The sequence below is a fragment of the Patiria miniata genome, unplaced genomic scaffold, assembly GCF_015706575.1.
Source record: "Patiria miniata isolate m_02_andy unplaced genomic scaffold, ASM1570657v1 HiC_scaffold_17, whole genome shotgun sequence".
NCBI lineage: Eukaryota > Metazoa > Echinodermata > Asteroidea > Valvatida > Asterinidae > Patiria > Patiria miniata.
Window position 1 is genome coordinate 13507816 of NW_024037055.1, and position 24787 is coordinate 13532602.

A 24787-nucleotide genomic window follows, 5' to 3' on the forward strand; every position below is an offset into this window, starting at 1 on the left:
GTTGGGAAAATGAACGACAATGGTCAACGTCTCCTCGAGCTCTGCGCTTCGTACAACCTATGCATTGCTAACACCTTCTTCGCAGGCTCTGTTCGCTCCAAGGTCACCTGGAAACACCCTCGCTCACAGCACTGGCACCAACTGGACCACATCATTGTCAGGCAGAGACAACTGCGCGATACCACCCACTGCCGCAGCTTGCATTCTGCTGATTGCAATACAGACCATGCCCTTGTTCGCTGTAAGCTTCGTTTACTACCCAAGAAGTTCCATCGTGCAACGCACAGAACATTGCTATTGACACTGTCGCAAATCACGACATCAGTCATGTTACTCAGTTTCAAGAGCTCCTTTCGGGTAATTTCAGCTCAGCACCAATCTCTGCCAACCCTGAAGGTGCTTGGTCTAGGTTCCGTTCAGTAGTCTACAACAGTGCTGTGTCTGCCTTTGGTCGCTGCTCACGAAAACAACCTGACTGGTTCCAGGACAGCATGGTCATACTGCTCCCAGCGCTAGAGAACAAACGGTCAGCCAGAAACAAATGCCGCTTGATCAACACACACTCCTCAAAAGCTGCCTTTCGAGCTGCCAAGAGCACTGTCCAGCGTCTTACTCGAGCAGCTTTGCAATGCTACTGGTTTCACCTGAGTGATCGCATCCAACGTTGTGCCGACTCTGGTGATCTACGCGGCTTGTACCAAGGCATTAGGGAGGCAATTGGTCCTACCCCAAAGAAATCTGCTCCTTTACTGTTGTCCACTGGTGCCATCCTCACAGACCAAACAGCACAGCTTGCCCGGTGGGTAGAGCACTATAGCTCACTTTACAACAGCGATGCTGCAGCCAGTACTTCTGCAATATCTGCCTTACCTCAGCTTCCCACCCTGAAAGAGCTGGACAATTCCATCACCTTGGATGAAGTGAAACATGCCATCAACGGCTTAAAGAACAACAAGGCTCCTGGCACTGATAGCATCCCTCCAGAGGTACTTAAGAAGGGTGGTAATATCTTGGCTGCAGAGCTCCACGCTGTTCTCCTGACCAGCTGGCAATCCCAGTTTATACCACAGGATCTAAAAGATGCAAACACCATAACCCTCTACAAAAACAAGGTAACCGACAAGACTGCAATAACTACAGGGGTATCTCACTGCTGTGCTTAGCTGGGAAGGTTTTTGCTCGAGTGCTGTTACCTCGGCTACAGGTCATTGCCAACAGAATCCTTCCCGAAAGCCAGTGTGGCTTTCGCCCATCCTGCTCCTCTGTTGACATGGTGTTTTCCTTGAGACAACTCCAGGAGAAGTGTGTTTAATAGAGGCGACCTCTGTACACGGTCTTCATCGACTTGACTAAGGCATTTGATAACGTGAGTCGTTCAGGCCTGTTTTCCATCCTAAAGCGCTTGGGCTGTCCAGATAGGCTTTTGTCTATTCTGATGTGTTTTCATGACGACATGCACGCCACAGTACAGTTCAACGGCTCAAGATCTGCTAAATTTACAGTTCGTCGGGGCGTTAAGCAGGGGTGTGTACTTGATCCTACCCTGTTTGGGATCTTTTTCTCAGCACTGCTACACCGTGCATTTCCCGAACCATCTGGTATCTACTTCACACACGCAGCTCCTGGAATTTCTTTGACCTGTCCCGTCTCCGTGCCAGGACAAAGATTCGGCATGTTCTCATCCGGGAACTCCTGTATGCTGACGACGCTGCCATTGTTGTCCACTCAGCAGATGAGCTTCAACATATCTGCAACTCATTTGCCAGTGCTTGCTCGGAGTTTGGCATGGTCATCAGCCTTGGCAAGACAATGGTGTTATCGCAAGGCCCAGGTCCCCCTCCCATGATCACCATCAATGGCACACCTCTGAGCGTGGTCAACAAATTTCAGTATCTGGGTTATACAGTTACCAGCACCAACTCCCTGGATACCGAACTTGACTCCCGAATAGGTAGGGCTGCAACCACCTTTGGCTGTGTTTGTGTTAGGGACAACCGGGCCCTTTCCATCAAGCTGAAGATTCGCATCTACGTGTCCTGTGTGTTGGGTGTGCTACTCTAATGCAGTGAGTCATGGCCGACCTACCGCCGTTAGGAACATCGACTGAACGCGTTCCATTTCCGCTGCCTACGTTCAATTCTTGGAATCTCCTGGCCAGACCGAGTCTCAAACCCTGCCATTCTTGAGCTCACAGGAGTCAACGACATGCTCACATTGCTGTCAGCTCGCCGCCTTCGTTGGTTAGGTCAAGTCTGCAGACAGGAGGACGGTCGACTGCCGAAGGACATCTTCTTTGGGGAGCTGGCTCATGCTTCTCGCCCCCGGGGTCGTCCAAAACTCCGTTACAAGGATGTTCTGAAGCGTGATCTGCGAACCTTCCAAATTCCAGTCACCTCCTGACAGACCGTGGTGCAGGACCGCACTCGTTGGCGATCCGCTGTCCATCTTGGCCGCTCTGCTTTCTCTGCCGCCAATATTGCTGATTGCGAGAATCGTCGTGCAGCTAGACACCGAGCTACATCGTCCTACTCGACGGGATAGGCCACTACTACTACTACTAATATCAGGGAGATTGGAGAAGTGACATGCTCATTATTTAGACATTATTTGCAACTTGAACGTCACGGCTCTGCCAACCACGATTCCATGCACATGATGCATGTGATTCTGTACCGTAGAGTGAGTGTTCTCAGATCTAGAAACACGCAGTAAAGTGACCGACATTTGGGGACTTGTTTTTGAATGAGTTGATTAAGGGAAATTCCCCTGCCCATCATTTAGCCCACGTTCCTCGTAATAGTCGTCATGCATCAGCACCATATTTGGGGAAATATCATCTTATTCATTTTACTGACTTTCCAACCCAGGACTTTGTTATTGAAATCCCTCACGATACTGATCAATAATCACTGAAGGATGCAAGGAGGTAATTTTCTGATGATTACGTTGTCCTATGCAAGAAGTATTGTCTCTGAATTTGATATGATTTTATAATAATGTTTCGACTGAATTCTTAGTAATTCGCAACATGACAGAGATGATTACTTTTGTGTGCTCAAACCCAGTCTCACTTTCTGAAATTGATAGGCGCATTAATAAGGGAATAAATGTGTGCTTCAGAGGTTTTTAGCACTCTGTTTAAGACCACTTAGAGTCTGGGTGCTGATAATTACCCGAGCCGTACGAACAAAAACGTCAAATATTTTGATTACTTTGACTTATGTGCGACGCACATCTAGCGAACAAGTAACGAATTCAGCGCATCCACTCGGATGAGATGCGTATGAGTTGCGTATGCAGTGCGCAAGTTCGCTATTTGTGCGTTTCTCATAAGTTACGAATAAGTTCAATGTACTGCCCGTTCGCAATACGTCGGCATTCGATATGAGTTCGTTCAGTGGGCATAGAGGTCAGCGTATTACCGCGTATGAACGGCTTATCCCCCTTGAACACATAGCGTACTCGTACTGCGCTCGACCGATGCGGGACCGATACGCTGCGTATTTATAACTTATGACCTGCGTAACGTCAATGCGCACCTCATAAGGAATTAGGATACGCAGAAGTGTGAGCAATCTCTGTTCCGAACGAGTAACGTGATAAGTACGGCGATAATACGTAGTCCCATCCTACATTGCACAGTTAGGCCTTAAGCCCCTGTCACACTTTCACGTATCCTAATTCCTTATAAGTTCCTTATCAAAATTTTTCAATACGCAGCCGTACGCTAAAAACGTCGATTTTTAAAAAAATACTTTTGAGTTATGTGCGACGCACATCTAGCGTACAAGTAACGAATTCAGCGCATCCATTGCGTATGAGATTCGTATGAGTTGCGTCAAGTACGCTATCTGCGCGTTTCTCATAAGTTACGAATAAGTACAATGCCCTGCCCGCTCGCAGGACGAGCGGTACTAATTCGTGCTGTATCTTCGCTGCAAGTACGCTATGTATACGGCGGCTCATATGCTGACGGGGTGCGTGCCGGGAAGTCAGCGTTTTACCGCCTATGAACCGCTTACCCCCCACGAACACATGCGGGACAGATGTGCTACATATTTATAACGTATGACCTGCGTAACAGCGTACTTGTTCGCTAGATATGCGTCGCACATTAAAGTCAATGTAATAAAAAAAAAATCGACATTTTGAGCGTACGGCTGCGTATTGAAAATTGTTGATAAGGAACTCATAAGGATTGAGGATACGCAAAAGTGTGACAGGGGCTTTAGCGATAGGTGTACTATTACGTGCATTAAACAACACACGGGACTGCTTTACGTCCCATCCGAAGGACGAAGTAGTTATGGTTAAGTGGCTTGCTTAGAGCACAGGTGTCCGGGCCCGGGCTCGACCCCACTTCCACTGTTGCCTCTGAAACACCAGAGCATGAGCCCGGAGTTCTTGGTGTTATGTTTATCTCCACAGGTTTATCAGAATTTATCAACTTTACAGAAATTCTTAAATTTTAAGTTGGAATTTTCCTTTAGGTTAAATAGCAAAAGGTAAAAGTACCAGTATTTCACTGAATGAATTTGAAGTTTGTCTACAAAGAAGTTTGGCAACACTGCATGAGGAAATTCGGGGTAAACGTTCAAGTGCGCCACGTTAGGGAACACCACTATATGCATATATTTGCAATTGGGGAAGAAAAGAAAAAATTCACCTTCAGTTGGGAAACCGACCCCCTTTTCCTGGTATGCCTGGAGCTAGGCCGCAATCTTGAAATCAAGATGGCGGCCGCGAGTACGACGAGGATCGTTTTTTTAAAGTTGAAATTTCTCATTTCTTCCCAAAGGTAGGTGTATGTGAACCTAACCACCACCATTTGCATTTGCAATTCTCACTGAAGCCTACAGGGGCGCATAAGGCAGTTTGAGGACTGTCTGGGGGTTGAAATCTGATGATTTTGATTGGGGATAATTATGATGAAAATGACTGGAATTTGTTTAATGGTACTCGCAAGAGAGATATGATCCTAGGCCTCTACTTCCGCCTGACCATGTGCAAATGTTAGAAAAGGGGATTTGTAGAGTCCTAGTTACTCGGACTACTGTTATTCAGGGTGAGTCAAACAAACCGAAACCCAAGTGGTGGGACCATTGTTTTAGGGAAGTTCAAAATGTAGGATATGAAAGCCCCATTCATAAACATTCGTTTAGTACAGGAATTATTCAAATCACCCTTTTTTTATGACACAACCACCGTTTTATGGTTCTGTCCACGGATCACAAACAAGAAATCACATAGGGATGTGTGTAAATTGTTTTCGTTTTCTGAAGGAACGCACACCTTTGTTGTGATCCGTGGACAGAACCTTAAAAAGGTGGTTGTGTTTAAAATTCTGTAACTTAAAGGAAGTACATAAGTGATTTGAAGGATTCTTGCACTAAAAGAAAGCTTATGAATTAGGTTTCCATATCCTTGATTTCGAAAGTAAGACATGCCAGAACGTCAATACAACCATGGTCCCAACATTTGTGTTTTGGTTTTCTTTACTCATCCTGTATTACTACAAACAGAATGGTAGTCAATAAATCCATACAGACTATCACATCCCAGGGTTTGCCCACCCCATTAAATGGACCCTTGGTTATAGTCACCATCCAATGAACCGTACTGACACTCAGAGAAAACTAGGCCTTCACTCTTCTCTTTACAATATTTATATTTATTTACACGACTTATCATACACACGATTTATATTCCTTATTAAATTCAGATTAAGGGGCAACTTCCAGTATTTAAATACAATAACAAATATTAGTTACAGCATAGAAAAAAAAGTGTCCGAGTGTCTCTTGTTGTCTCGTGTCCAGCAAATGCTCTATGCCCGTAGCTTTCCCACTTAGCCAGCGGAGTCCACACGGTCCTCTGGTCCCGCCGCTGCGGTCCGGTCTCACTCCTCTGGTCACGGGGACGCAATCCCACAACCAAGATCAAAAGCCCTGAAAACATAGCAATAACAAATTTGTTCGCCAAAATATCCAAACATTTCTGCGTAACAAAATTATGTGTTTGGCCAAATTTCCTCAAACGCAACTAGCACCTTCGTAGGCCAACACTTGTCGTTTTCTTATGCAATATAAGCCTTATTGTATTTTATACAAAATTAATGCAAAGTTCTAAACAATACATTTCACGCTTAATCTTTCCAAAAATCTCATAAAAATTAGTCTCCAGTTATTAAAGTGATATTATGTTCCCCACAAAATGAATAAATTCAGCAAAGTTTAATACAACAATAATTTTGATTTATAGTTTAACTTACAGGAATTGAAGGACTCCTGGCTTATACACTGCTGAATTTTCTGGTTCGTGAACTCTCATTAGTTCAGACTCAATGAGCTCTCAATAGCTCTGCCGCAGGCTGGCTATGCCCTATCTCCCTTGGCTTCTAAGTCTCAAAAAAACTACTTCGAGTCCGGCCACTGCCCTCTACTCTGAATTTCTCTCAGGAAGTCCCTTCTCTTACATTTAGTCATATGCATAAATTAACATGATAAGTTTATTCTGTCCACTCAGACTTCTCATTGCCTATTTAAAATTCACATTGAGTATTACGTAAACCCCATTGGCCAAGGACAAACTAGGTGTGGCTTAATTATTTAAACGTCACAGCCTCAACAAAACATGGTTTGGCTACTAGTAGCTCACCTATCCCCGGAATGTTGGGTATGAGAGCCTCAATAATTGTGTTACCCTCTACATAAAACACATTCCAACTTCCAGTGTACTAGATTCAGGCCACATAAAAATAAATCTTGTTGCTACAACCAATAAAGAGTAAATTCGTTTTATTAAAATAAAGTCACTCTGTGAAGCAGACATTTCACTAATATGTGATGGACTGCTTCGCCCGCCTGTTCTCCAAAGACAAACAGTTCAGAGCTTGAAGTCTCTCCGCATACGTTGTGGTTCCCCTTGCAACCTTCAGACACATCCTACTGACCCTCCTTTGGACTCAATCTAATTTATAAATGTCAGTGGCAGTGTAATTAAGGTGACCAGGCAGGCACTCCGTACTCAAGCACTGGGATTTATAAAGGGATGAAAGGGCCTGCGTTGAAGTACGTACCTCCTGCTAAATTGCTCCCTAATTTTAAAGAATTACGGATCAAACAGGGCAGCTTTCGGGGGAGATATTTTGTTGAGAAAATTAAATTTTAGTTGCCAGTAATTGTCTATCTATCAAAGCTCCAATCCAAGTCCCGTAGTCTTCAGACCTCCACGAAAGTAGAAGGCACAGAGGTGGATTCTAATTCTAGAAGTACATGTGTTATATGTATACATTATGTTCGAACGGCACCCCCTAACCCCAAAGCTAGCGTCAGATGCAATTTTTTTCCCAAGTGCTTGAATTAAATGCAACACACCACTTATTTCTCTTGCAATCCTACATACTGGCCCGTTATTGTGAGTCCCCGCCCCCCCCCTCCCCAACAACAATCATTCCCTTCCCCTATGTTTCAAGTTTCCCATTTTCCCAAATTTATGTACTCACCTAAATTTTCATTTTGTTTTTATATTCCAGTGTTCTTAAAACCACCTGGTGATCTAGGGTGCTATAAAGACAACACTGGCGATCGTGCTCTTGGAGGAAGTGAAAGGAAGGATGAGAGTTCCATGTCTTGGCAGTGGTGCATGTTTTACTGTAAGAATTATGATTATATGGGACTGGAGTTTGGTGACGAATGCTTCTGTGGAGATAATTCTAACTATTACAGGCATGGTGATGGTGAATCTGGCTGCAGTAAGACGTGTGAAGGAAACAGATATGAGGCTTGTGGTGGAGCAGATCGCATTCAAGTCTACAGAGGTAAGACATGAAACAATATTTCCCTCGCCGCTGCTTTGGGGAGGTGCTTTTGCCGCCTGCCTTGCACTTTACGCATTGAGCCCATAGTGACTGTAGGCATATGAGTCATTCAAAAGGAGACTCTTATTATCAGAAGAAGCAGTCGGACTATGGACTAATTCAGTGGTGGCCTAGTGGGAGGAGGAATTTAAAGAGGCCAAAGAGAACAGAGTTAAACGGGACTAGACGAGAGGGGATTCCCATCCCAGCCCCCTCCTTCATTTCCTTTTTTTGTTTAGAAAATTCACTTCAACTTCTATTTCAACGATGCAGTTAAATACTGTTTAAAAAAGACATGCTTGTTAGAATTTACACAATTTTAAATCAACTGTTTACATCCCTCACCATCAATTTTTCTCAATAATTGCAGCAAAAAAAGCTCTGTGCTCCAAGCCTGGTCAACCAAGTCATGGATCATACGACGTATCCAAACCTTACAGTTACGACCTGGGTGACTATGAATATGAGGGTGCTGTTTTACGATATAACTGCCTCAGAGGTTACTATTTTCCTGCCAAGCCCCCAACTGTCACATGTGTGATAGGAAAGACATGGAGCCCTGCCCACAGCACCTGCCGAGGTAAATATGGGAGAGAAAATACATTTTCCACCAATTTTTTGTTGAAATGAAAGTTCAAATATATCCAATGACAAGGATTTATATGTCAGCTATATAGAACAAATATTGAGTGGCTTTAACTTGTGAAGTAAGAGGAGTATTATCGCTCAGTAAAATCTGGACTTTTCCAGTGCACTCGGCTTTGCCTCTTGAGATGAAAAAGACAAGATTTACCTTGCTATAATATTTCTCCCATTTCACTCTGAGCCACTCAATATTTGTATACCAACCGCATCAGTATAATTAACAATATCATTTCAGACACAGTTTGGAATTCAATATTATTTTTTTAGGCATTGGTCAGTAGAAGCAAACTTTTTTCCTTGCCCTATTTTTAAGCAAAAGTTGAACTTGTTTCGAAAATACAATACACAGATTGAAACTATAATTGCCAGATGCATGAAATATCAGTAAACATTCAAACGCATTACAATTACTACAGGTGTATTACTTTAATCATGAATATGACAGTTCTGTAGTCGAGGTACTTATGATGGGTCCCAGGTACGTCATGAGTCTATTCCAAGTAAACCTCAAAGTCAATTCACTAGTCCGGTCACAAGTTAACCCTAAAGGGGCCGGGTTATTTTGACCATCTCTCAGCCAGGGGGGAGGGGCGGATACCGCCCCCCTAAGATCTCGGCCATCGAGTGACGAAAATTTTTGAAACTTGGCACATGCATAGAGCAACTCTTCCTAAACATACCCAAGAAATTTCATGACTATAGGTCAAAGGGTTTTGGAATTATGGCTAATTAATTATTCATATGTACGAATGGCAATTCTGCTCTGTGTACACGACGTATATGCGAAAATTCAGTTGAAAATTCAAATTGTTCGCTACGCGGCAACCCGTGGTCCGAATTTTACTAGTTTTTGGTATCAAAAGATGCGCAAAGCTCGAGGCTAAAAAGTCATAACAACTCGGGTCGCGAAATTCTTTTTTTTAGAGGCTATCACGGAAAATGTTGGGGGGGGGGCGGATTCCGCCCCCGCCCCTTTAGGGTTAATGAGGATAAACAAATTCAAACGAATGCCTTTGTCATAATTCATTTGAATGTCTTATGACTTGACACACTATACAGTTGAAAGAACTAGTCCCATTCTTAATATTTGTTAACCAAAAAGGTAGTATGGAAAAAATGGAATATGTATGCGTGCTGCTCTTCATATAGTTGATAGTTTGGTGTGTGTACTTGTGGCCGTACCAATTCTTGCTGTTATGAAGCTGTCTCGTAATGAACAGAATTCATGGAGAATTCCCATGTGACCTTGTGTTGTGATTTTTTTTGGGCAGCAGCTAATTTTACTGCCTGCAGTGATGTCCTCATTATATTACAAGAAACACATGTTACAAAGGTTTTAATTGGTTAAATCATGCAATCTTTTTCCCCAAGCATGTATACCAATACCACACTGTGATGCTGGTGAGTTGCATTGCACCACTGCCACTGACCAACAATGTGACCGGTGTGATGGAGACTATGGGCCCACCATTGGAGCAGCCTACTCAAGAGTCAATTATGGAAAAGAGTGTAGAAGTAAGTTGAATAAATCAATCAGACCATGTTTATACACAGGAATGCAAACACATTTTCCTTTCAGTAAGTATCACAATATTTTTTAAGTGTGAAGAACTGCATGAGTTCTATTTTGGCTGAGGTTAATGTACTCGGCAAATGAAGCGTACCTCACATGTCAATATACGACATTTACTTTTATAGTTATCGCAATTTTAATATCCACTTTTTTCCTCTTTTTTTATATTTATTTTGCTTTTCCAGGGGGGAGCAAGCGCCCCGCCCCCCCCCCCCTCGCAACGCCCATGCTTTCAGTCAAAATCAAGCAAGTGACTGCTTTCAACAATCAAGAGTTCCCGGCCCATATCAAGCAGGATTCATGACTGGCTGTAATTGTTTATGTTAAACTTCATACCTGTGCCTACACTTTGCCTTGCTTTTTTGTGTTAATTGAATTTGACTATACTACTTGGACTGCTGGTGACCAGCATGTGTAAAAGGCGTGGCAGGGGATCGGAAGAGGATTGAATTTTTGAGGGTCTGTGACTGTTCAGACAGCTGGAGGGTTTTGAGTATACATCACAATAATCAGTGGTACCGCACGGTACCTACAAGAAAGCCACTAGGCAACATTCACGTGTATTTCTAATGTTCATATCTGATTCTGTTAAATTAGAGCAGTGTTCTTGGAGGACTGACAGCAATGCCTGCTACCCAGGCTCCTGCAGAGACGCAAAGTGCACATGCAGCAGTGGATTCTCAGGAACAGACTGCAGAACAAGTGAGTAGAATGCAAATCAATTAATGCATATGAAGACTCTTAATGCAAACTATTAGGAAGACTACTTTATATTAGACCAACAGTGAGGGCATGGTGATACATTTAACTTGTGGGTCTACTATTTACATTGGGCATACCAGAGTTAGTTGTAACGAGTCACTGAATTTTGTGACTCGAGTCGAGTCATTTTAAGGAAGTGACTCGAGTCAAGTTGAGTCATTGGGTCAAGGAGGTCGAGTCGAGTCGAGTCGAGTCAAATTTATGCTCGAGTCAATTCGAGTCACTGGTATTTGAACATCATAGATCTAAGAAATTACACAATGGAAGAAGGAATAAAAGCCACCAGTTTGTTACGGAGATTTAAAGACTGTAAATTATACCAAATATAGACAGCATCTGCTGGACGTTTCTTCCAAAGATCTGCGTTATTAACTAAAAGTGAAACCTCGTTTTTATCTCTATTTGGCTTCGACTCTGGAATAATTTATACGCTGACAATTTCAAAACCAAAGTGCAGCAAATTGAATCTGTTTCTGGTTACATGTTTCTGATTACATTTACAATTTTATGGAGATATATCTAATTATTTTTCAGAACATAAATACATTTGTATCGTAAGTCACAGCAGTGTTTTCCCTGGCTAATGAACTGAGCGAGGTGGTAACAATTCAAGTTGATGATTTATTAATTGATATTTCCTTTTTTGCCAATCTTCACAGCGAGGTGGTGATATTGGCAAACATTGAGCGAGGTGGTCACTGAAAGTAGCGAGGTGGGCCACCTCACGTTTGAATTGGCAGGGGAAACACTGAGTCACAGCAAACTCAATATATTTTTGGACAGTTTTGGGACTCTATTGTTATTAGCCTTCGACTCAGGTCGAGTCTTTTGATGAGGGACTCGAGTCGGGTGGAGTCATTTGCTTGCAGTGACTCGGGTCGATTTGAGTCAGTTACCCGTTGAGACTCAAGTCATAATTTATAACGTTGAGGCATACTGAGATAGGCCTAAGTAGGTATGCCTCCATATTTTTACACTTCAGAAGGAGTGGTTGGAACTAATCACATCAGGATCTCATTCTTTTTCATCTTCTAATAGCCGTGAATAGATCGTGTTCCCGGAACCTATTTTATAAACTGTAAACTGTTGAATAGGATGCTGCCAGACTATGCATTCCAAGCCTCTGTTTCAATTTTTTAAACGTGGCTTAAAAGATACAGTATTATGTTTATAATCAGAAGTTAATTTGAAATTGTGCATCAGAGCAGACTGGTATTAATTTGTAATGAACTTTTATTTCATTGCTTTATTTCTACTCAGAAATGAAGACTTTATACTCGCCTTCAATTTGATATATCCGACTTGTGAATAAAGCTCTTTTGGTTCACGCAAGGTACATTGCCTTTTATTGTAATTTTAATGAATGTCCAAAGAGAAGTTTGGATCTTTGTTGCAGTGTTGTATTACTAGTATTTGGTACACGTACTCGAGTACTACTCGAGAACTTTTTTTTTTTTTTAGAGTACTCGTACTCGTACTCGCACTCGAATGTCAAAGTACTTGTATTTGAAATGACGGTACTCGTAATCGGGCAGCAAAGTACTCGTACTCGACATGGTACACGATCATCAAATTACTCGTAGTCGAATAGCAGTACTCGAAGAAAAAATGACGTATGCACCGTGGCCTTGTTTTATCGATACTTTCAGTTCGAAATGGTTGATTGGCTTGCGGAGAAATCGAAGTTTCCTGAATTTTCTGTGTGCACGTCCGGACGAACACATTTAACAGCTAGCCGTTGTCAGTCAGTGGGTCTGTATATCGGTCTGACTGGGCCCGGGCCAATTACGCACAATGAACTATTTGCCATAATTTATGGCTGTATTCGGAAAAAGAATTAAGTACTCATACTCGTACTGGTACTCAGAAGTACTCGTACTCGTACTCGTACTCGTACTCGTTCTCGTTCTCAGAAGTACAAGTAATCGTACTCGAAAACCTGTACTTGTACTCGGAAGTACTCGGTACTCGGAAAAAAGTGCTGCTTTGAAAACACTGCTTTGTTGCATTTAGCCTATATTTGAAAATAAACATGTGATTAATGGCTAAGACATTTAATATTTATTTCCCACGACATCATGATCAGTGGTCAGCAGTCAAGCACCAGTCTTATCAGAGTACCGTGCTACCCTTCAAGAGGGGACGACAAATTTAGAATCTCCTGCAGTCCAGAACAGTACAGCCACGGTCTACACCAATGTTCACAACTTTGAGAGCTTGATGATCAATTGGATAAGCTCCTACCAACCGACTGGACTTCCAGACCCTTCTGCCGGTGGACATCCGTACATCAAAAAAGTTGGGTTGGGTGTGGTGGAGGCAACAGTTGATGCTGTTGTGAATCGTGAGTTCATCCTCCAAAAAATTACAGTAGAAGTCGTCGTGTGCCAAGGAAAAGGTCGTTAGCAGCCCAGACACGCAAAAAAACCAACACACTTTGGGGATAATCGAGTTGAAACGTTTTGTGCTCCCATTTCTAAATTAAAAAACAATATAAGGCTGAAATTTTCACTTATGAAATTCGTTAAGAATTAAAATAATATCGTGCATTTTTATTTCAAAATATTACTTAATATTGAAGTTATTTAAATGTTTTTGCTAACGACTTTTAACCAGGAACTCCCCCTGCCTTATTCGTGAACGACCTCTGCATTAAACGTATGCTTAAGCGGTGTGATAAATCCTAATGACCTTTTGCGTACCCATGTAAGTGGTATGTTAGCGCACTTGGAACATTTCTTGTTACAATAGCATTACACGCTAACGACCTTTTGCCGGGCAAAACTAATGAACAACTTTGGTACGACTTTTTCACACCGTTAATTACATCAGTATGACGTAGACCTTGGAGACAAATTGTACATCAAATGAGAGATAATTCCATGCTCTACCGATTACCCGAAAATACCTTTTGACCCATTCTCGACCTAACGACTTTCTTCCTTGCAGTGAATCCTCTTTTAATGTAAACCCGAATTGAGCCGGTGTTATCTCTCTTATCTCCAAATTTTATTCCCTTCTGACGGTTTTAAGCACCTGATAAATGCCTACCATGCAGGGACTGCACTCTAAAAAAAGCATTAGTCAGATTTGACCAGAAACCAGTTAAATTTGACTAGCCATTCGGGGTCAGCTGGGTGCAACTGAAAATCAGTCAATCTGACTAGATTTTTCCAGTCAGTATTATTGACTTGGGAAAAATAGTTATGCCAATAACTGAATTTGGAGTCGAACCCAACAACTTTTTCTAGTCATAGTATGAAACTTTGCATGTTTAACTAAATTCCTAGTCAATTTTCAATAACTAGGAAAACCAGTCAATATTTTGACTAAGTTGTTTTTAGAGTGTGATGGTACCGCTTGACGTACTGAACGACTTGCCGGCAAGCCTGAATCAGTCCTCATTGTCCTAAACGAGCCTAGATTTTTCATGAATTAAATATCCAACTTAATATTCGTTTTTGTTCAGTAAGGAAGCCATGTTGTCTTTGTTTTATCATTGAAATTAATGCACAAACAACGGAAATCCTGAATTTGTCGGACTATGCCTGTACATGTAACATGTATGGGGTTTCAAAAAGGGAGCCAGAAGAAGTGAACAGTCCATGTTACACTGGACTCAGTGAAAGATAAACATCGAAGCCTGGTATGAAAAGGCCCAGGGTTTTTAAAAGGGAAAATCACCTCATCCACGCACCCGACGAAGTGTACACAGGTGATTCGGTTACTGTCAGGTACATTCTTTGGAACTGAATGTTGGCCATATTTGTTTTATTTTTATTTCAGTGTGCATACATGACTTAAAGGCAAATTTGGACAACAAAAACCTATTTCAAAACACAATACAATTCTGAAACTTCATATTGTTTTAATTGTTAAAGGTCAACTTCAAGATTGAGCTTTAATTGTGTGCTTTTTACAATTTCTCTCCATACTTGCCCTGAACCATAATCCCCTCTCCTTTATCTAGTGAATAACTAGATTGTAATACTGCACCATTCTATTTCATGCATTAAGGAGGGACATCAATGATATATCAGATCTTATCACAACCCTGCTCACGAACAAGTGGAGTGATTTTTACTCGAGACGACCCTGCTACAGACCTAGTTGTCTGTGAAAACACAAACAACTTGAACTACAATCACTGGACCCCAGCAACTGGAGATGTGTAAGCCATAACTGTTTGTACACTTGTATCTTAGGGGCATGTTTGATAAAACAGCTAAGAGCAACGGGACAAGGCAATTGCCAAGCAACTGGTCCAGGCCAGAGCACACAAAATTCTGTGCAATGGATTCAGACTTATGGCTATTGAATGGAATTCTAGTTATAATCTGGTGTACACAGTAATGTTGTGCATTGGGTTGGGTTGACCAGGCCATACCGACCTGAAACAATATAGATATATACTGTAAACCAAGTCAAAACCGAAACCGTTATGAACTCCCCAAATCCGAGCCGACCCGAAGAAATCATGCAAAAACCGATCTGAACTCACCCTTGTACGCGTGAACATGGTCGTCTCTCAGTTAGCCTTGGTCAATGCTCTCGTCGTTATTCGTCCCGTACGCGGTCAATCGTCGGCATATATCCTCATGCGCTAGCACATGCATGTAAAAATACAGCGCGAACAGCGACCTCACGCGGCCACTATTTTTATGCAAATCAGTTGGAGACGATGTCGAGCCTTGGTTCAATCGTCCATGTGTATTTTTGGGGGTGGTGCTCATTATGTTAATAGCCTTAGCTGACCTTAAATGTCGTTTTCTTATTGGTCGATCGTTGCGTGGAAACTTGCATAGTGAAACGTGGCACCGTACATAATCCATACACGAACACATTGTGTGCATTGATCTCCATATACATATCTGTGTATATGGAGATCAATGATTGTGTGTCTCTGCACACGGCACCAATGCACAAAAACTGTGGTTCCTGTCACGTCCGCAAAAGGCGGAATAGCTGCAAATAATTTGATGACGTCCGGATTTTCCAAGGTGTGATTGGACACTCCTCATATTAGCCCTGCCTACATTATCTGTATTCGCATACCAGGTCGTGCGCTGGAAATCTAGCGCAAAGTAAAGAAAAACATAAGCTTTGGCCGACGATTGAACCAAGGCTCAACATCGTCTCCAAGCAGCTAACATTGTTTGTACATATGACTTTATAAATTTAAAAAAGGTTTGTATCACTTTCTGAACAGCCCTGTGAAGTTTGTCACTGATGATTGAAATGTCATGCAGGCATTCTGATTTGTTTTACTACGCACATGAATAAATTCCTTGAGAAAACGCAAGCCACGATAACGAGAGATGAAGCTCGACTCAAGGAGTGCATATTTTACCTCCAAACTTCTTTGTCTGTTACAGACTGAGATATGATGTATTCACAACCAATGGTGGGTACCTGAAACTCTACGACAGAGACTCCTCCGATACCATCATCACACGCTACTATAATGGACAGACAGTTTCTAGGAGTTCAACTTTCACCTTTGACTTTGATGACCCCTACCACTGTGTGGATGTCGGCAGTGGATGTCGAACCACCATGCTGAATGCAGGGAACGATGTCACCTCACAGGTTAGCCATCTGATACTATTGTGTATACATCGTTTGGATTAGGTAGTGGGTAAATAGGTACATGTAAGACTATAGCTACAGTGTTAATTTTCAAATGACCGTTTAAGTTTTCCAGACTTCTATATCATCACAGGCTACTGTGACAGTCACTTGGCAAGGCTGGGCAGATGATCTCGCTGACATCAAAGAATACGATCTGCTGGTGCGACAGCTGTCAGGTAGCCATGGCAGTGAGATGACAGAAATCTTTGACAGTCCGGCTGTTTATGAAGGAGTAGCTAGCTCTGGGCAGACTGTCACCCTGCCCCATGTTGGTACGTTAAATTTTTGTTGGCTGAGTAGCTGTTATGTGAAAGAATTGACAAGAAACTTTGATTATATGGTATATTTGTTGATGGATTTAACCCATGCAAAGCCCAAAGCAGAGTTGCATCAGCCCAACCTGCCATTCTTTTAGATTAGACCATCTGTTCATGTGATGTTTAGTGTTAACATTTTCTCTGTGAAGATAATTTTACGAGTAACTTCAGCGCTGTGTGACTTTTTACCTCCCATTTAGCTAATGGAAAAGATGTCAAAAAACCTGTCAAATACTTATCAATCAAATTTCATTTGATGTCTCAACAATTGTATTAATGAAGCACGTACTTGAAGGTAGAGTAGATCATTTGTTGTTATCCAAAAAAGTAACTTACCAAATAGCTTGCTTGGTTTAAAGATGTTAATGACACGAAACTCCCTGTGCAATCATTCTTTCTGGCATGCTGTCATTTTGAATAAAATACTGAAAGCAGGTAATGTCCAAAGATGAGTCAAGTGACACATTTCGGGAAATTAAGGTCCATTAGTAGTAGGTTTGTTATTGGGCGAATCTGTGAATGGGTGTGCAAAGTATTGACAGACGCACGCGCATGTGTGGTTGCTATTATTTGTCAGTTAATTTAAGTGCGTGGCATCGCGTAGCTGCAATCAGCTGAATGAGAACATGTTTCCGATGCTGATTTCGTGTGCAATTAGTCAAAATATGACTTGGCAACATTTGAATTGAAATTGAGATCTTGTAGAATATTGTAACCTCGGAATATACAGCATTCACACAGCTAAAACTTCATCCTTTGGTTGTTGAGCACCCGTCTTCAGATTTTGAGCATTTTTGTTGCTTTATTACGAAGCAAATGACCAAAAGCTCTACTCTACCTTTAATCAGCCTAATTGTAATACATGTGCAGGAAAGTTCATGCCTGGTTGATGATAATTTAATGAGAATTCAGATGTATTGGGGTCTTCATTTTTAAGGTTCTTTCAGTTGAAATCCATATGAAGTTACTACCCCGTACTTCGAGTCCAGAATTATAACAGTTTAAAGTCTCAGTGCATAGTGAAGGCGTCACATCAGGTGATTGAGTCCTACTCAAGTGCACCAGTATTGTTAGCTTTTATCCACATATTCTCCAGTAACACTCTTCTCATTCTACATCCACTCTTCTCCACAGGTGTTTACTCCGTCATCCTTACTGCTGTTGACAACGCTGGCAATGTGAAACTCAGCAGGCGTTTTGTCTTCTTTGACGACAATCCCGATGATGTCACTGTGCAGAGCAACGCATCTGTGCGATTACTTTCAGCAAATGAAGAAGCCGACTACGAGTGGTTGATTGACCTCGACTCCAGCGGAGGGATGACATCAGTAGTTCTTGATTGGATGAACAGATTCGTTAATATTCATCACCTGAGTCAGGGATTGCTGAAACCCATAGGGAATTACGTCAGCGCTACTATTGACAGTGGTAATTATTTGTTTTAGGGAAAAAAATGAGAACGAGGTTTTGCGTAAGCGATTTTGATGTATCAGACAATGTCCTGTGTTCATCATAAGAAAAAGATCTTCTAACATTTCCAGTGTTTATCGGTGAGTTTACCATTTCTTCTATGGTGGCTATTGTTACGACAGCTGTAACGATATTTCCAACTGCTATCATTACGGCATTGCAAAAACACCATTGCGAATCTGTATCCCCCGTTTATTGCGAATCTGTATTCCCCATTCATCCAGCGCTGTGGTAGCTCAATTGTTTGAATTTTAGTTTTCTTTACTTTAATGTTTTTAATCAAATCATACTTTTACTTATGGAGATTTCATTTTCTTCTTTGTATTGTAATTATTGGCTTCTGAGGATTTGTAAAAAAAAAAGTAAAAAAAAAAAAAAAATCCATTTTCGGTTGACATATCAGCCAATACAACCCTGACGTTGAATACAATTAGGTCAGGGAACCAGACGGTTGATATAGATTCGCAATGGTGTTATTTCAATGCCGTAGCGATAGCTGTTGAAAATTCTGTAACAGCTGCCGTAACAATAGCCACTGCCAAACATCAGACAGCTTTCCCAATGGAAAGTTATGGTGCAACTGATTTGTTTTTATCAAGTAACCTTTCAGTAGTGTACTCTGAAATAATTAAGACCTAGCACTATGGAGTAAGGATTAGACCTTCAAGAACAGTATAACGATTCTTGATGATTTGTTTGCTCCTAGATTACGACCAGAACTTTGGACTTCGTGGCCGTGCAGCCATCCCCAATGCCCTTGGCGTGACAGAATTCCGCGTCTTTTACGACATTGACCACAGCGGTGGCAGGACCACTGTCAACGTCAGCGACGACAACTCAGACCACTGGAGTAATGAAGCTGCAAACACACAGGCGACCTACGACCTGACCCTAGTGGACGGTGATTCCATTCGGTTCTGGGTTGAGGCTAGGGACCTAGTCGGTCACTTTGTGAGGGACAGCGCGTTGGTGCACGCTGATTCATCCCCGCCTATAATTGAAGACTTCTGGCTGGTACGGGACGGGGAGGTGAATCTAGCCATTCATAACGCAGTTGAATTGCATAAAATGAGGTAAGGATTATTTTTTGTATGCCATTAACAATTGTTGACTGCTGTGATGTGGGATATAGCGCATCAGCGCCCCAAGGGTGTTCAGAAAGTCATATCCCACATCACAGCAGTCAACAATTGTTTTGTTATACCTCTGTCTTGGATTCTTTGGATTTTGATGTAAACATCACGAAAACAAACAGCAGTAAGCACAAAAATCATGACAATCCAACGACTACTCACATGCATGTCTCGTGTTCAAAACAGCTGATCGTCTGCTAGTTCGCTCATGTGTGAATGGTGAAAATCGCATGATATTACGAATCCAAAGCTTTATTTACATTTTGAGTTGATAGACGGATTATTACATTGTTCTCTGCTTCTTCCTTTTTTTTAGTGTTGAGTTCAGGACATACGACATTCACAGCGGTATCAGAACCATTGAATGGCTTCTCTTTGACAACTACACTGGCATAGAAATGGAATATGGGAACCAGACTCTTCCAGATAACGACACTGGGCCACAGATGGTACATGGCCATGGAAAAGTAGCTGCAAGAAAATTGCACACGGTAACTATAGGGCATTTGAGACTGCATTGTTTAAATTTTATCAGCTATTGAGAAACAAAATCCACATTTTCTTTTCAGTATAAAAATACCATGTACTATTCTTTTCGTAGTAAATATTAGACATGTATTTTGCACATATTAGTTTAAGGATTTTAATTCTCATTTAATGCTAGTTTTCAAATATGTATAGTCCAATTATCAAAGTAACTTTACTACGAAGCACTTTTCCAAAAGCATTAGACATTTTGGAGGCGAGCGGCATTTGGGTAGCTAATTCTTAGCAGTGACTTTTGCTTTTCATAGGAGGATTGTGATCCAGTCAGCTGTATGTGTGTCCCAGTCGGTGACTGTTACGCTGTAGACTACGGTTTTAAGCCAACCTTTCACATTGGTACCCATGACTACGATTACTTCATCACTCTGACGGTTACCAACCATGCAAGAATGGTAACCACCCAGACAATCCAGGTAGGCTTGACGTTGATGTTTATTTGTGCAACTATGCCATAGTTATAGTCAAGATATATATATTGCTTTTCATAGGAGGATTGTGATCCAGTCAGCTGTATGTGTGTCCCAGTCGGTGACTGTTACGCTGTAGACTACGGTTTTAAGCCAACCTTTCACATTGGTACCCATGACTAATTAGGAGGCCCCCAACAGAGGATAATAGCTAAGTCGGTAGCTAAGAAAGTCAATTTTGACCCGTGTTCCAGATATATCCACCCACTTAAGATATAATAAAGGGAACAAATGTGTGCTTGGGAGGTATTAAACACTCTTTTGAAGATCCGTTTGAGTCTGGATGGGTGATTATCAGCATCCAGCCTCTGACCGGTCTTAAACAGAGTGTTTAATACCGACCAAGCACATATTTATTCCCATTCATAAATATAGCTTTTCGGTCCAAAAATCAAAATATTTCGGTCCAAAAGTCAAAACAAGTCAAAAATAAAACTTCAACAACTTCACTTCATGTTTTTGGAAACACCCCTCAAGCTAAATAATGGAGTTTCCAGCTTGGGAGTAAAACGTAAAAAAACCTCTTTTTTGGGGGGAGATTTGTGCGTACTACGCGATGTCGCACAGATGCAGCTGTGGCAAGTGCCTTGTGAATTTATGACTATGAAATCTGACTCAGTGGTAATATTTCGCGTGCCTACGTGAGGATTGTGAACGTTCAACCAATAAAACGGTAAAAGGCACTGGTTTTCATAGGAGTCCAAATTTCATGTGACACTGGAAAAGTGTTTTAGACCAGCCAGCCATGTTCTTATCATTTGTTTAAGACCGGCCACGTGCCGGGCTCTTGACCAATGGGAATGGGTAAACTTTCCTAGGTATTGATGAATAAGGGAATAAATATGTGCTCGGTGGGTTTTAAACAAGTACGTTTAAAACCGACTTATGGCCTGATAATGATAATGGCCCGAGCCGAAGGGCGAGGGACATTGTCGGTGACCAGGCCCCATGCCGGTTTTAAACGTACTTTAAAATTATAAATTTGCAACGGCTTTGTTCAACAATTTTACTTTATGTTTTTTAAACACCCCTATTTATAGTATGTGCCTCTCCCGAGTAGTAGTAAAAATCTCTTTATGTGGACATTGGCGCATGCGTGATGGCGCAGAACGCAGTGGTGCCGGTGTATTGTGAATGTAGGCCTCTTATACGGGCTTATTGGTAGTATTGCGCATGCCTACGTAAAGATTGTGAACATTCAACCAATCAAAGAGTAAGAGAGAGACCAGATTTCAGAGGAGCCCAAATTTCATGTCACACCGGAAAGGTGTTTAAAACCAGCCCGCTGGTGTTTCATCAACAGTTTAAAACCGGCCATGTGACAGGCTCTCGACCAATAGGAGTGGTAAACTGTCTTAGGTATTTATGAATATCAATTCCCATACTTCCTAGCAATGCAGATATTCTTATTCCTACTGATTCATGCAGATAACAGTAGACACGTCAGCCCCCCAAGCTGGTGTGGTGCATGATGGGATACGTGGATCCAATGAGGTAGACTTTCAGGAAGGCAATGACCTCTCAGCTCACTGGGAGGGGTTCTTTGACAAGGAGAGCGGGGTCAAGTTCTACCAGTATCTGTTTGATGATTCCTGCTGGACCGGTAATACATCAATCAGCAGTGTCAGAGATTCGGTAGGTTTTGGATTGAGGCTTTCGTTCGTGCCACAGTGTTGTTTTGGTAGTCAGACTGTTGAAGAAATACAGACGTTGAATACGTGACACTATCTGACCTGCTGAGTTCATTACCAACAGAATGAAACGTAGGATTTGCATTTAGGTTGTGCAACCCGACCCGAAAGCGAAACCGACCCGACTTCAGTTTGGGATGGGTGGGTCGGTTTTTCCATCATTTCAGTCGGGTTGGGTCAATTTCGGTTTTACGTTTGCAATTTTGGGGTTGAGTCAGTTCAGCTAAGCCATCTTCTGAAAAACCCAAAATAAACCAACAAAAACTCGAAAAAAAGTTAGATGCAATATTATTGCAGAGTTATTGTGCCCGGTATTACCAACGTCAACCCGCTGTTCAAATTTGCATAATGGTTTGCAGTCTATCACGCACAGTCTATATCCGTTATGAGTCTTCACTGCACCGTACAATATGATTCTTAATACCGAGTGACGATTTTCACCCGAAGCGGGTAAGTTTAGGCACAAAAAAAGCGGACACAGTTGCTCAAGCCAGACATTCGGGGTTCTTTTTCAGGTCGGTTCGGGTCGGCTTTTGCTTGAGTTTTTGTCGGGTCAGGTCGGATTAGGGGAGTTCACATCAGTTCCGGTTCGGATTCGGTTTAAATCTATAATGTTTCGGGTTGGTTTGGCTTGGTCAACCCGACCCGGTGCACAACATTAATATTGGGCTGTTGGGCTGTTGGGCCGAGGCCAAACATATGTTTTGAACACATTTTAGCATGAGATAACTTATTCAAATTTTATAAACTTACCCTGAATCTGTCCAAATTGAAATATATATATATATGTATTTTTTAAACTAAGTCCAAATTGAAGCAAGGATGCAAGTCAGGTGTAAAGGAAAGCAGATGACAATCTCCATTTTTTGATGCAACCACCCTGACATCATTTAGGATTGCTTCTTTACGCCTACTGTAGATGAACAGAACAACCTCCACGCATGCAAGTTGGACAGCGCCCTCACCTGGCCAGTACTACGTCACCGTCATTGCTTACAACCGAGCCCTGGAACCCTCGGAGGCCGTCTGTTCTGACGGTGTCGTCATCGATACCAGCCCTCCTGAGTTGACCCAGATTGCTATCAGCTATGCCCGGATGGGGCCTGGTCTAGCTAAGGATGTTGAGGGTCGGGTGTGGTTCATCAACGAGCATCGCAGGAAGATAGAGCTGATGAATGCATCCAGTGACTGCAGGTAGGGACCAAGGACATAAATCCTGGGTGGGGTGGAGGCCACATTTTGACCGGGGTATGGGCCATTGGATCAACCCTCCGCTCCCAGACTTTTTTGGTGAGAAACAAAAAATGCAGATTTTAAGGTCATGTTCCAACTTTCAAACATTCCAAACGCTCCATGGATCTGTCATTCTGTTGTTCGTACACTGGTACTCTCACGCCTTGACTATCTGCAACTCTATCTCAACCGCCTACAAAAACTCCAAAACAAGGCTGCTTGACTGATCCATCTGAAGCCAAAGTATTTCCATACTTTCCTGCAATCAGTTTTCTCCACCAAGTTTTTAAAATTTAAGAAATGAGAGATGCTCTGCAGTAGTTTTAAAATATAAACACGTACATTTAGCCATATAACTGACATTCTCTACATTACATTAATGTACTTTTTAAAAACAGTGCTAAGGCTGCTGTGGTAGATGATTTGTCTGTTTATCCTGAGATGTCTGGCACCAACGACACCTCAGCAATTCTCCAAGGAGACTTAGACTGCCTCTGGATCTCAGCCGTCCAGCAGAAGTTCTACCTCCCGATCAACAAACACGTACGATTTACAGATACGCTTGACTGGGCTTAGCTGGGCTAAACTGGACTGCAGGGCTTGGTTGGATGGGATGGGCATGGCTAAGTTGGACTGAAATAATCTGGTTGGGGTTAAACTGGGTTGGTCTGGGTCGAGTAGTTGGTCTGGGCTGGGATTGGGTAAGCTAGACTGGGCTGAGATTGGCTGGCATGGGCTAAACTGGGCTTACATGTAGACATGCAGAGGATATTTTATTACTGAAGTAAACTTTTCTGATTCTGTGCTTGATTGTTGTTTTTTTGTCATTAATAACAGGTGATAATTTCTTGGACTGGAGAGGATGAAGAAAGCTCAATCTATGACTTTGAGATCGGTCTGAGCACTGACCCCTCCAATCCGACCCCTGACCTTGTGACCTTCATGTCAACATCGGGTCATGATCACTTTGTGATGTACCATCCTCATATCAGCCATGGAGCTGTGTTCCATCTGGTTCTGAAGGCGATCAACAAGGCTCAGTTATCTACATTCAAGGTGTGTGAAAAATATATTGTGCATAACAGATAACATACAAACCAGATAACTAAATGTCTATGCAGATGGAACATTACGTGATCTATATGGTTCTATTCCCGGTGGGAATGATTTTACTTTCCCCTTTCTAACACTAACTATACATAATAATCATGTCCTTTTGACCATCCTGGCTGTTTTCCTGTTTACTAGGTAATTGGGCCAATTATTGTGGATACCACCCAACCCATGTTTGATGGGCATGTCTCGGTCCATGCGGAGGATGAATACTTGATTGCTGAATGGGGAGATAGTGGCTTCATTGATGATGAGGATACCAGCCTGAGTTACAAAGTTGCCATCGGTGAGTCAATCTTACCTAGATAGTGTTGATTATTAAACCAAATTTTATAAATCAATGAATGG

The 24787-nt window shown here is 42.1% G+C and overlaps 1 protein-coding gene across 1 annotated transcript in view; it reads left to right on the plus strand.

The window, feature by feature from the left end:
- Positions 1 to 7606: 7606 nt before the first annotated feature.
- The window catches only part of LOC119723898, a 67283-nt gene continuing 50102 nt past the window's right edge, over positions 7607 to 24787 (plus strand). Inside the window, exons 1-17 of the mRNA XM_038194801.1 lie at positions 7607 to 7819; positions 8229 to 8438; positions 9875 to 10018; positions 10674 to 10778; positions 12925 to 13182; positions 14856 to 15009; positions 16214 to 16427; positions 16561 to 16741; positions 17921 to 18214; positions 18963 to 19329; positions 19706 to 19880; positions 20184 to 20348; positions 21831 to 22037; positions 23013 to 23287; positions 23725 to 23869; positions 24164 to 24382; positions 24575 to 24725. Of these exons, the coding sequence (XP_038050729.1) occupies positions 7627 to 7819; positions 8229 to 8438; positions 9875 to 10018; positions 10674 to 10778; positions 12925 to 13182; positions 14856 to 15009; positions 16214 to 16427; positions 16561 to 16741; positions 17921 to 18214; positions 18963 to 19329; positions 19706 to 19880; positions 20184 to 20348; positions 21831 to 22037; positions 23013 to 23287; positions 23725 to 23869; positions 24164 to 24382; positions 24575 to 24725 (3457 nt within the window). The 5' untranslated portion in view covers positions 7607 to 7626. The remainder of the gene's footprint in view (positions 7820 to 8228; positions 8439 to 9874; positions 10019 to 10673; positions 10779 to 12924; positions 13183 to 14855; positions 15010 to 16213; positions 16428 to 16560; positions 16742 to 17920; positions 18215 to 18962; positions 19330 to 19705; positions 19881 to 20183; positions 20349 to 21830; positions 22038 to 23012; positions 23288 to 23724; positions 23870 to 24163; positions 24383 to 24574; positions 24726 to 24787) is intronic.